The 14,410-nt window shown below is 43.2% G+C and overlaps 1 protein-coding gene across 1 annotated transcript in view; it reads right to left on the bottom strand.

Annotated features, from left to right (window-relative positions):
* Positions 1-2,563: 2,563 nt before the first annotated feature.
* LOC308309306 (ras-related protein Rap-2a-like) overlaps positions 2,564-14,410 on the bottom strand; it is a gene marked incomplete at both ends in the record, with an annotated part of 35,091 nt that continues 23,244 nt past the window's right edge. The window contains one exon of the mRNA XM_080754850.1: positions 2,564-2,801. Within this exon, the coding sequence (XP_080610976.1) occupies positions 2,564-2,801 (238 nt within the window). The remainder of the gene's footprint in view (positions 2,802-14,410) is intronic.

Here is a 14,410-nt window from a genome sequence, read left to right as displayed (position 1 = left end):
CCACTGCATCAATTTACTTGGCTGACTGACTGATTAATAAATTGATTGATTGACTGACTGACTTTCTTTTTTTTTCTTTTACTTGTTTGGTTGGTATAATAGGTTGACTGATTTCTTGTGTGAGCTGTGTTGTTCCTATTGTGCCGGAACAACAGACAGACAGACAGACCAAACATGCACATCTTCCGCCATGAGCATTTCGACGCCTTTATCCGACGTCTCTAAAAAGAGTTTATCTAAAGAGCACATCAATGCATTCTCACGTTCCACATTCTAGTCAGTGACTTTGGCCTGCAGTTCCATCCACAAACTGTCCTTGCCTCCTCCAGCAGGACGTCCCCTTTCCACACAGCAGGAGGCGCCAGAGTGCCAGACCACCACCACCACCACCAAGCTGGTCTGATATGACATCCATTGAAATATTCTCTGCTGTTTTGATTAATAAGGTCTTGTCTGGCACAAGGTAATCTATAAAAAAAACAAAAAAAAACTAACTGAAATGTCTGAAAAGTGCAACTACCTGCTTGAAAATCCAGACAGGCAAGAGTGAATGCTCAAGGAAAAAGAAGAAAAAAAAAGTCACTTAGTAAACACTGTGGCTTTGTCGGTTGGGTGCATTTCAAAATGGCTTTGGCTAAACTCAGCAGAGTTGGAGCTACTGTCAGTTTCAGGCCGACATAGTTTAATTTCAAAGCTGCAATCCGTAACTTTTATTTCCCTATGCCCAGGATACGAACCGCACAAGCAAGCCCCATTCATTTGTACTGTTGAGCCATAATGGAAAGCCCATTTAGACAGAGGATACACCGAATACAACCACTCACTCTTGTTGCGACCGTCAGGTCGCAGTTAGTATGAAAACGTCCAGCACACGTCCGTCACTCACATGAGTCACGCTAATATGCCGCTGATTTTCACTCAATGTGTCTCTCAGCTGTGTCTCAGCTGTATACGCCACCTCGCTCACTCACATGGGCCAGTGTGTGTGTGTGTGTGTGTGTGCCGTATCGCTTCTCGCCCTTACGGCGTGTAACTTGTGTTAGTGATATTGCATTAACATACTCTACCATACAGATTGCTCAAAACGAATAAACGTTGTGGATTGCAGCTTTCATTCCCCACCACAGACCGTGCAGTAAACACAAAGAGCTACACCGGAAGAATTCCAGAAATGACATAATATGTCTAGCATTCGAAGGAATTATGGTAACATGATCAATGCCGTGACATTTGGAGGGAAAAAAATACATTATGGCACTTTTTATGTTGTAAAACATGTAACTTATTTAGTCCAAAACAACACATTCACCCAAACACAACCTCTACATTTTAGTGATATGGAATGATTGACTTCAGGTGTACGGTCTTTCCCCCAAAAGAAAACACAGAGAGAGTGTGTTTTGAAGAGAACTCTTCACCTATAGTATGGAGCTCAGCCAAACCGTCATTGTTAATCCAAAGTATAATTGCAGTTTGGTAGAGGTTTGGCTTCTGTAGTTACCATACCATGATGTTACTCCAAATATTGGTGAGATATATCGTCACTGTCGGGCGGAAACCACGCATCTCCAAGTTTCAAATTGGTTAGGGTTAGCCTGGAACCAGACCAATCCGCCTGGGCAAAAAAAAAACTGCCCTTGGCGAATATGGGTCTGACCCAGCTCAATTGTGAATCCATTTCCTCTCCCCCAAAATTTGGGGGAACCAATCAGGGCCCAGCAGCATTGGTCTGGTCTAACCAATCGTGTCCAGAGCCTTTTTTTTTAACCCACCCCTTGGAAATGAAAGTTCTGCTTACAAGTCCAGACTAATATCCGATACGCAGTGAGGAATTAGTATGAGCAACGCCAGGCTAGTTTCATCATACAAGACTGACATACAAAACTAGTGAAAATAGCAGATCAACAAACACACAATGTAGATCGGCTATTTTCACTAGTTTAAACCATTTTTAAAATGATAAACACAAACGGACGGTTTTGGACATACATGGTTTCCACCCTGACAATAACGATATTCAATAGTGATTAGCAAGGACGTGCTGGGCCCCTGATTCAGCCCGGGAAAAAGAGTTGGAGAGGCCCTGGAAACATTGTACAGTATGTCCAAAACCGTTTGTTTTGTATTTATCATTTAAAAAATGATTTAAACTAGTGAAAACAGCCGATCTACAAGCACACAACGCCTCGCACTGCGAGGCGTTGTGTGCTTGTAGATCTGCTGTTTTCACTACTTTTGTGCAACGGCCTTATATGATGAAGCAGGGCTTTGCTTTGCGAAAAAATGTATAAATTTGAAACTTGGAGATACAAGGTTTCTGCCCGACAGTGACGATTTACTGTGTTGGCCCGCCCAGCCCCCAAAATGGAACGAAGGCCGACATTTTATTTTTAATATTTTTCAAATGGCCAGCCTGGACCGGCCGGGAATGAACCGGGCCGTTCGGGAGTTTTCACGCTTTTCCCCAATGGCCAGCACGTCCCTGGTGATTAGCACTTCTTCTTCCACCACTGCCCTCCCCTCCCCCGGCCTTCTCTCTCTCTCTCTCTCTCTCTCTCTCCTGCTATTGCAGGCTGCAGGCGGGGCAGCAGACCCGGCTGCGGTCGGGCAGCGGGATGAAGTCCATCTGCCGCACCATCTCGGTGAACAGCTCGTCCACCATGCTCTTGCTCTTGGCCGAGGTCTCCAGGAAGGGGCAGCCCCATGCCTCGGCCAGCGCCTGGCCCTCCGAGGGCGACACCTCCCGCTCGCCCTCCAGGTCCACCTTGTTGCCCACCAGCACCACCGGCACCTGCTGGTACCTGCACGCCGGGGGGGAGGGAGAGGGAGAGGGGGTTGGGGAAGGGAGGTGGAAGGGAGGGTGGGGGAGAAACAGATGGAGAGAGAGAGAGAGAGAGAGAGAGAGTCAAGCATCGGTAGGGATTTATTTGTCACTTGCTCGTGCAGGTACAAGTAGCAGTGAAATGTTGGTGACACGATTATTTTAAAGATTTGTTTCAGGGATTTTATGCCTTTATTGATAGGATAGTAGGCTGACAGGAAATGGGGGGAGAGATGGGGAGTGACACACAGCAAAGGTCGTCCGGATCGGGAATCGAAGGAGTAATTTTTTTACGGAATGGATTCAGCAGCCCCAAAATACCCTTATTATACACCTCATCACTCATATTGGCCATTTCTTTCCCACTTTAATCCCAGGCCCTCCGGATACCCCCAACTTTGATTGGCTCTAGTAGACACCTTTATGAACACATTTGTGAAGAAAGCTATTGGTAATGATTTAGTTCCCAGATTGGTCCAGCACTCGGCTAACTTTCCCTTACTAAGTGGTATGCGCCTGGACCAGTAGGCGCATACAGGCGCCCCGGTGACATGGTTATTGCTTATGCCAGAGTGTGCAAGTACTGCTTTCGGTGATTTTGTATGCGGCATATCTGTCCGTCTGTCTGTTACACCCCAGCCTAGGGGAACTGGGGGGGCAACATGACGATGTGGACCCCCCTCTTGGAACCTCCCAAATGAACCACCAGCAAGGCAGGATTGCAGCCATACAATGGGTTTTCATTAGGTTTCTGAAGGGTGAGGGATTATGTATCGAAAATAAACCAAAACTCTACACAATAACCCTAACTAAACTCCCTCCCACATAAGTAACTCAAAATACAAGAAATGAACTAACTCCTACCTCCAAGAAACAAAGATCAAAAGAGACCTCAACAAAAGGGATCCCCCCCACCCTTATCAACCCGGCTGTTAAATCAGTAAATACAGGAGTACAACAGAGGGAACATGAGATGTTGGTTGCTGGCAGTCCATGTTGGGAGTAAAGAGAGAGGACGCTGCTGCTGGTTGAAGACTCTCTTATATACTCCCTCTGCACCACACTGGACCAATCGCCACCTACTCACAATCATTCACTCAATCACTCATTCACACCTCTGCCACACCCTCAGCTCTCTCTCTCACACAGCCACTCTCAGATCCATTGACTCACAGGGACCAAGAGGGTTATGCCTACCTATAGTATACACATTAGCATGCCTGAAGACCCCCAGGGTCGTAACAGTTTGCATCATCAAATGGGAAAACCCATTGGATGATAACATCCAATGGATGATAACATCCATTGGATTAGCAACTGGATCGGCACTCTGCCGAGGTTGGCACCTCGGCAGAGTGCCAAATTGCCCACCCACATACTGCATACGTACTTGCACACTCTGCTGGCGCACAAGTAGGCCATATATGGCCACGAGTGCACAAGTGCAGAGTGCAGTCTAGTTATAGTTTTCATTAGTTCTTATTCTTGTTTTTGTTTAAATCTTTCCCCCAAGATACAGTATGTCACAAGGAAAACTTGAGAGAATATGTTTCCATTTGGACAGATTGAAAATCTTTTATACATCTCATCATCCTTTTTTTATGAATCAAATATGACACAGCTCACAATGCGTACTTAGTATACTTAAGTAAATGTACTTCACACGACCACTGCATTGTCTGCATATTGGTATATTTTTCTGACGTTTTGACTGGGTGGTGACCTTTTCAGCCTCTGCGGTGCGCCTACACTGAACTGCTCTGACAGAGTCCCTGCTGTGCTAACACGACAATAGATAATAATGAAAATATACATGAAATAAAAGTATTAAAGGTTAAAGTGCAGGTTGGAGAGCAGAATGATAAACCTTTGGACAGGTATGATATGTTTTAGCAGCGGTGTCAATCTAATACTCTGATGGTTCTCGACATGGTGTTGATCAACACTGTTAAATGGTAAATGGTGAATTTATATAACAATGATTACAAAGTGAATTACATTCAGCCACGGATTCACACACGGATGGCAGAGGAAACCAAGCCAACCTGCTCATCGAGAGGAATTAGGGGTTCAGTTTCTTGCTCAAGGACACTTCGACACTAACTCTGGGGGAGCCTGGGATCGAACTGGGCGGCCGCTCTACCTCCTGAGCCACTGCTGCCTGTTCTTACCTACCACAGCGGACCTGGTAGCAACAGGCTGTGAGGCTGAGGAGTGATTTCTTCGTTTTTTGGGGGGTTTTTTTTTTGCATTTGATTTAAACCTGAAGTTATTTTTGGGCGGTGCAAACCGCTCCGACACCTGGCTTTGTCTGTTTGTACGTCCCATCCCGCACTGGCCAATCTTCATGGGAACACTGTGTATGTGTGTGTATGTCTGTGAGCAGACACCATTTCCCATATTAGATAAGAAATGGATGTCTGTCTGTGTCCCTTTTATGCCCATATGTGGAGATTTATGTACCTGTCTGTTTGTGCTCCTTCTATGCCCATACATGGAGTTCTGTGTGATGCATTGCCAAATAAAAGAGTCCAGGCCAGTTTATGACATATTGATTACACCAGGTTATTCCATATATAGGAATTTGCAGATTTATCATAGTTTTTGGAGATCCAATGATCCGACTGACTTTCCACTTGGTGCATCCCTGCCATGGGTCCTTTTTTTCAGAGTATGGGATGTACTCGTCTGTCTGCGTCCCTTTTATGCCCATATATAGAGATCTCTGTATCTGTCAGTCCTTGTCCCTTTTATTACCATATATGGAGATCCCTAATGTCATCAGTACATGGCCATATATTGGCATACTCATACCCATATATGGGCATATCGGTTGAAATAGCGATTCTGGACAACTGACATCCATATATGCACAGCAAACTTAAGTCAGTGGGTCCTATGTATGCATATGACCATACTGTATATGGCATAGCTGTCGGATATGGGTCTGGACAACTCTGTCAATACTGTATATAGGCGTAACAGGTTTGTTTATGGTTATGTCTGAGTCATAGTGACATGTCATGCCTATATATGGGCATTTCAAATAATAAATAATAGATGAATAAGTAAACAGATGTAAGAAATTACATAAAATAAATAAAATACGTTGTGAAAATAGCTACAAGTTCGCAGCGCGGCGCAAATCGAAGTGTGCTTGTAGATCTGCTATTTTCACTAGTTTGGGCCCCCGGGCAAACATCTAATCTCTTTTGGTTGTCGACCTGAGAGGTTTGGGAACCATTGCAGTATCCAATTTGAATAATATAGGATTTTGAAAGCATAAAATATTATATGGTCTGTTTTGGCCATAGTACAGTACGTTACTTATTTTGATTATCGGTACCAATCATTTCTGCGCATAATTTAAAGTTATTTAACATAACTGCCCCTTTGCAATTTTTTGTTCGCAAGCCGATGCATTTTTTAAAAATTCATTATGCTTCAATGTTCCAATGCCAAAATCCATTAAATCGTTAATGGCGAATTATTCGCATGACAATAAATCGTGGAGAGATGGTGTCGGGATGGTGCCTGCTCCTTGGCACAGAGATGCTGAGATGATGCCATACAGTGGCGTAAAGTCACTAAGTACATGTACTCAAGTACTGTACTTAAAGGAGTAGTTCACCACTTTTCAACCTGTCTTCATATAATAGGTCCTCACTAATGTTCATGATAAAATATCACAATTTTTTTTCTACTCAGTCTCCTAGGAGAGCTGTGGGAAGTTCAGAATCCATCGTCTTGTGACATCATCATCAAAAAAAAGAAAAGCTATTTTTGAGTGAGGACCAATTATATGAACATAGGTTGAAAAGTGGTGGAGTGCCCCTTTAAGTACAATTCTGAGGTACTTTTACTTTACTGGAGTATTTCCGATTTTCAGTACTTTTACTCCAACACCTACTCCTACTTCACTACATGTCAGTGGCAAATAATGTACTTTTTACTCTACTACTGTACAATTATTTGACAACTTTGGTTACTAGTTACTTTGGAGATTTGGATTATTATTACAAAACATACATTAACCACCACTACAGCCCTACATACATTTCGGCCATTTGAGAATAGCCAATCTACAAGCTCACAATGCGTTGCGAAGACTCACAATGTGATGCAGTGTGAGCTTGTAGATCTGTATAATGTGAGCTTGTAGATCTGTATAAGATTGTATAAAATTCATACATTTGAAACCTTGTGAAATGGGACATTCTGCATAACGAGTACATTCTACTTTTGGTACTTCTTAAGTACATTTTGATAACAATACCTTTGTACTTTTACTCAAGTGAATTTTGAATTCCAGACTTTCACTTCTAACAGACTCATTCATTGCAGTATTGATATACTTTTACTATAAGTAAAAAAAAAAAAAAACTAAAAAACGTGAATACTTTTTCCACCACTGATGCCAGATGTTTTTCTTTTTTCTCCATGAGTCAGCACTTTGTCTCTCTCTAGCAATGCAGCAGCCGATCAATAGAACAGCCACACCATGCACTTAACAATGACTGATAGCACGGCCTATTAGCCTGATACATGTGTTCCATGGAATCATTCCGTTACCTTTGGTCTTGTTGTTGTCCTAACTTGATAGTATCTTATGGAGAATCTCACGCGAGAAGTCCCAAATTAAATGGCCACCAATCCTCTTTGAAATTAAAACTCTTTATAGAGCATGTCTTGTTCCCTTGAACCCTAGTGTCCGTATTCTGGGCATGGGGGGCCCAGGCTTAGACCATGCTTGATTGGCGCCGGCAATCGTTTTTGATTGGTGGCGCCGGGCCGCTGACAGATCTACAAGCTCACAACGCCTCGCAGCGCGCAGGCGATCTACAATAGGCTCTTAGATCGCCTATTTTCGGCAAAGAGCTTTGGTGTAGAGAGAGACAAAGAGCAGACTAAGTACAGAGTGAAAGGTTACGTTTATTAAGTATTGACGGTTCAAGTGGTTAAATATCTGAAAACACAAATTGACATGAATCCAAAATACACTGACGACTGTGCTGTCAAACAATGAAACTATATGGAATCTATGAAAAGGTTGTGGGGGTCCCTGCTTCATCTCTCTCTCAACTATGGGGCCCTTGGCCTGAAAATGTTGAAGACCCCTGCTCTAGCACAAAACAGTGTGTGTGTTTTTTTTCTTCTTCAGACTTGTATGCTTGTGCCCAGCATTCACGATGTCCCCCGTTGTCTCTGAAAGCAGCGGCACATTAGCTTTATTCAATTATTCAACAGCCGTGTGTTCCATTACTCTCCCTTCAGCCTCCTCGTATCGACGCTGCCTCCGAGAGCGGATTGGATGGGCAGGGTTGTCACACCAAATTCTGGGCCATGGGTACAAGGATACACTCACACATTTTGTGCTTTTAACTATTGAAAAATACGTGTAGCAGACATACAAGCTCACAGCGCGGCTGCGAGCTTGTAGATCTGCTATTTTTGAAGAATCGTGAACATTTGCGCAAGAAAATTTGCAAAGTTCAAATCCTTCTATGGTTTTTTTTTTAAAAACCTATGTTTCTATGTCAGTGGCGCTCAAACATTTTCATGTGAAGGACCCCCAAAATGATATGTATTTGGCCACGGACCCCCGGGTCAAAATATTTAGTTCCAGTGACCCCCGGAAGCAAAATTTGAGACACAAATGTTGGCTTACAAAATACATATATGCTACAGTAGTCAAAGATTTGCACACATTTCACGACTTTTCAAAAATAGCAGATCTACAAGCTCGCAGCGCGGCACTCGGTGCCGCGCTGTGTTGTATTGTATTGTACTGTGAGCTTGCTATTTTTCAATAACTAAAGTATCAGATAATTAAGGTCCTTCCACCTTGGGCCCTAGTAACTCAGTCCCACTTTTCCCCCCCTTGTGACGCCCCTGTGGATGGGAATCGCCAGCAGCGATGCGTTTGAGGGAAAAAGCTTTTTCTTTATCTGTCAAAAGACATGCTTATAGTGCATGATAGGGGCGACGCGGCTGTATATCTTTAGCGATTTAAACATTTGATGCATTGGAATCCCTTTAAGTGCACTGCGCTCATACTGTATGCTATAGAGTGCCGATTCTCGCACGAAACGCCACCAGTGGGTTGTTGCCAGTGGCGGAGAGTAACTAAGTACATACAAGTATACTCAAGTGCTGTATTCATTCCTTTACACTTAACTGGAGTGTTTCCAATTTTCTACACTTTTTACGTCTACTCCACTATGTCTCAGAGGCAAATATTGCTCTGTTTTTATGTGAAAGCTTTAGTTAATACACTTCAGAATTTGATTATTTATACAAAAACATCACACCAGTGTGAACTGAGCGGTGCTGTCCATCAATTTCAAGGCTGTGTGTGTGTGTGTGTGTGTGTGTGTGTGTGTGTGTGTGTGTGTGTGTGTGTGTGTGTGTGTGTGTGCGTGCGTGCGTGCGTGCATGCGTGTACATTTCAAGGCTGCTCGACAGCACCTCTCTGGTCACCCAGCGATATTGCAGGCCAGGCTACAGACACGCATAGACGCATAGCTACACACGAGGGTCACGCTAAGGAGATGGTGCGACCACCGCTCAAAAACAATTCAGCCCTAGTATATTATATAATAATTCTCAGCTATTTGAAAATAGCCGATCCACAAGCGCACAACGCACAACATTGTGACGCGTTGTGAGCTTGAGATCTGCTATTTTCAGAATTTTCTTTATTTTTTAAATACATTTTGAAAATATGAGATGGGACAATCTTTGCTTTAAAACATGATTATCAGCTATTATGATTATACTAGGAGGAAGATTCTTTCCAAAAAAGTGTACAGAAAGAGTTGAAATTAGGTTTTTATGTGGCCACACCCACCAGCTCATTAGGTATGCCTGGTTGTCATGATGGGTTGTAACCCAGCTGAAGTTAACCACACCCACAGTGTTGGGTGAATGGTAATTAGGGGAGGATATGATTATATGATGTCACTCTAGCTGTGTTTTTGGATCGACACTTTTGACCCACAAGGTGGCAGCTTTGAGGAAGAAACCCAAAATACAAAGGGAATACAAAATTGCTCATAACAACTACACCAGGGGTCAAATGGAATACTGTCAACCTCCTAGACACATGAAAACCAAAAAAAGTACCAAACTATGGCACCACCTCTTGCATGTCTTGTACTTTTACTATACATTTTGAATCGACCATACTTTAACTGGCAACAGTGTTTTTACATTGTGGTATTGATATTTTCACTATTTTCATTCAAGTAAAAGAATGTTGTGCTTCTTCCATCGCTGGTGGTCGTACTAAGTGCTCCATTGATCATAATCCAGAGAAGTAGACCGAAGCGCAAACGCTCAAGAGGCTGCGGTTATTTTTAAACTGTTTTCTGTCTTAAGCTTAATTGGCATTTTCAACGCGGAGTACTGACTCCACCGTACATTACAACCACATGCTGAGACACACAGGACGTCCCGTGAGAGACGGTTCCTGTGTTCTAACAGCGAGGGTCTCGCTCTCTCTGACATTGATCAAACCCTTCTCCTCTCCTCTGTCTTCTAGCGGTGTAGATATCGTCGTTGTCGGGTGAAAACCTCGCACCGCGAGGCGTTGTGTGCTTGTCGATCGGCTGTTTTCACTAGTTTTGTGCGACGGCCTTGCTTTGCTTTGCGAAAGAATGTACACATTTGAAACTTGGAGATACTGGTACGAGGTTTCCACCCGACAACGACAATATGACAAATATACAGGCTGACATCACACACACCCCTCCTGGGTTTTAAGGTCAGATATGCACACGGAAATGACATGTCATCTGCAGCCCCCCCACCCTCTCTCCCTCTCTCCCTCTCTCTCTCTCTCTGTCTCTCTCACTAAGTATATTTACTCATATTTTTGGGTATTTGCACTTTACTTGAGGATTTCCAATGTCCAATGCTTTCAATTCTACTCCACTACATCTCCTAGAGGCAAATATTCTACCTTTACTCCACTACAATTATCTGAAAACCTCAGTTACTAGTTACTTTGAAGATTATTATTACAAAACATACACTAACTAACCACTTCAGCCCTATTCGGCCATTTGAAAATAGGGTCCCTTCCACTGGTAGAATGTGAACCCAGTGGGACACACACAGCTGGGTGTCCATAACATCTCTTATACCCCCTCCTCTCTCTGTCTATCTTTCTGTTTGTCTCGCTCTGTCTATCTGCCTCTCTGTCTCTCTCTGTTTCTCTCTCTCTCTCTCTCTCTCTCTCTCTCTCTCTCTCTCTCTCTCTCTCTCTCTCTCTTTCTCAAAAGCTTTACTGGCATGATAAAATATGTCTTGCATTGCCAAAGCATACATACCGTATAACATAAAGCAAACCATAACGTTGCATACTATACGTACAGTACATGGACAACAAATGAATAATACACATCCTAACAATAATTATATTAATAACGAAAACAAGTGAATAACCAATAATGCAACAAAGATAACAGTGATATTCCGCAGTTAGTGATTATGTCCAGCCAGATGTGCTTGGCTCTTCTGTCTTCTGTTTGTCCCTGTCTCTCTCTGTCCGTCTCTCTCTGTTCGTCTCTCTCTGTCTCGAACAAATAGTGGGTTGGCTTAACAAAATTATCGAAACGAAGCGGATAAAAGCGCCAAACTTTTCTGGGGGCTTCTTTAGGACCTAACGATGAACTTTATTTTGAAAAGTACCCATAGAATTATTCATATCAAGTTGGGCTCCCATCCACTTTCTATACAGGTGGAAAATACCCAGAAAAAAATCTGCTTTAAGTAGGATGTGAGGGGTCTAACTAGGGGTTTGTCATGATTCTGAATCCATTGCAAGCATTTGTTTTGCACAAAAAAAAAAACTTTCCTTGGGCTAGAAATGGCCCCACAAAACGATGGTCTAGTGATGAGCCATCACTTTTCACAGTTTCTTGGGTGTTTTTGTTAGGTCCTAAAGAAGCCTCAAAAAAGGTTTGGCGCTTTTTATCAGCTTCGTTTCGATAATGTCAATTACCAGGGTTAAGCAACCACACTAAAAGTGCATATAAACCCAAAAGTCAGCTTATAGTTTGGGTGCACACATCACCGGGTATGGACTAGTTAGCTAAAAAACACCTCCTCAGCCTCACAGCATGCTGCTGCTACCAACTCTGCTTTTATAGCCCAGAAACTGACTGTGGTAGGTAAGAACAGGGGTCCAACAATCCCACCCACACACGCACACATGCATGCACACACGCGCTCACGCACGCGCACGGACACACACACAAACGCACAGACAGATTTTAGAATACCCCCCAAAAAAAAAAATGCCAAGAAATAGCAGATCTACAAACTCACAACGCGGTAACAGCTAAATCTCAATGCCTAATCTTAATCCTAAACCCAACTAGAATCTTTTCCCAACTGTAAGCCTAACCACCCAAATCTGTTTTAACGATTTCTCATGGGAGGACCAGGGAAATAGAACTCAAATCCCAAATCGATTTCAAAAAATGTACTATAGGCCTACTTATTTTGGTGCTCACAAAGTTTAGTAATAAAAGTACACACACACACACACACACACACACACACACACACACACACACACACACACACACAGTGTTATGATTCACAAAACGACGGCCTCTACATCGTGCACTCTCTCTCTCTCGCAGCCCGCAGCTAGCAGGGTTTTAATCAGGCTACCTGCTGTGATAAATCGCTACAACTCTGTTCCCAGTTCTCTCTCACACACACACACACACACACACACACACACACACACACACACACACACACACACACACACACACACACACACACACACACACACACACACACACACACACACACACACACACACACACAGCACAGCTTTCACAAGACCCAAGACACACTCACATGCACACAAACAAAACTTACACATCCTCTCTGTCAGGCTGAAACCTTGTATCTCCATGTTGGATGTCTTTTTCTTATGTGTTTTCATAAATTCATGCCCTATTTCAGAGGTTCTCAGCATCCCTCATTCACCCAAAATAGCCGATCTACAAGCTTACAACGTGTCATGTTGTGAGCGTGAGATTTGGAGCGTGAGATTTGGAGCGTGAGATTTGGCGTAGATTGAAAAGTTGTGCACCAAGTACAATGCAACTCACGTCCGTTTGACTAAGTATCGAGGGTTAAAATGAAGCGATATTGATAAATTCCAAATAGAATTCTGAGGCACCCCTGGGTGAAGTCAAAACACCCTAGGATGCTACAGCACCCACTTTGAGAAACCCTGCCCTATTTTATACTTTCTTCTACCCTGAGGTTTTACCCTGAGTTTCCAGCGCAAGTGCTGAAATTTTTACCTCTGAGCTAACAGGGCCTGCCTGCTTGCTCAGGGGAGAAATAACATTTTTGACTCTCAGGTCAAAATATTATGGGCCCTATTTCCGTCCATCCCTAAACATAAACCTAAAAACCTTTGCTGTTTTTTACTATTTTGAAAAACATTGTTAAATAGTTGAAATAGCTGATCTACAAGCTCACAACATGTTGATGTAGATAGGCTATTTGAAGTATTTATTTTTCCTTACAATACAGATTGGACAAAATAACAATGTATTCATGCATACATAATAGAGCTTAATTAAAGTTATACCATGTAACTTTTTTTATAAAACAAATCTTAAAATTGTCCTAACTGTTAAATCGCTAAAGTTTTAGAACACCCACTCCGTTATTATCAGCTTCTAAAGCCTTCTCTTTATATGTTTTCTATGATCCTTGCCGGGGTCCGGTTTTCGCGGAAAAATAGCGTCATCTGCATCATCTGTATACGTTGGCCAATCACATCACCGATCATACACACATGATACACTACCGGCCAATCACAGCTTATCTGCCATGGTCTTCAGGAAGTAGCCTCGCTCAGCTACAGTGTTTACCATGGTGAAGGATTCTTAACCTCTTAATCCCCAAATCCTGGCCAGAAGATTACGTTCTACCATGCGTTCTACCCCTCCACGGATTTGTATCGGTCGCGGTGGTTTGCGGCGCCGCTCCGGTGGTCCGCGGCGGGGGTCCGCGACGACTCCGGGCGAAAAACGGACGAAAAAAGCAATACCGCTACTGACCACTAGTTTAGCAACTTACACAGTATAGCTTTAAAACATCGACTGAAGGGGTTAACCGCCACGCTGTCCACTCCTTACCTTTTAAACCACCTGGGATTCCTATTCCAGGGGGCATTGGCCAAAAATAGCCGATCGGTCAAGAGATTTGGTGTCGAAGCAAACAAGAGCACATGAAGTACAGAGCCAACTCAGGTTTACTTATACTTACAGTATATTAACCACTCTATGCAGCGTATTCGCTGTTTTCTCAGCTTTTCATTGAATCAACAGGATCACAGGCTTGTCGATCGGCTATGTTCTGTGAAAACCTTCCCCACAAATACCGGTGCTGGGGTTTAAGTGGTTAAGTGGTTCATTGTTTCAAAGAGTTTAAGAGTAGTGAACATATCAGATATAAAAGCTCACAGCGCATTGTGGTGCGATGTATTGTGAGCTCGCCCCAAACGAGGGAGACCAGTTTGAAAGTGTTTTTTTAGACTGTCTGTGG

The sequence above is a fragment of the Nannobrachium achirus genome, assembly GCF_963921795.1.
Source record: "Nannobrachium achirus genome assembly, chromosome: 24".
Taxonomy (NCBI): Eukaryota; Metazoa; Chordata; class Actinopteri; order Myctophiformes; family Myctophidae; genus Nannobrachium; species Nannobrachium achirus.
The sequence above is the reverse complement of the archived record's forward strand: the minus strand, read 5'-3'. Positions and strand labels throughout refer to the sequence as shown.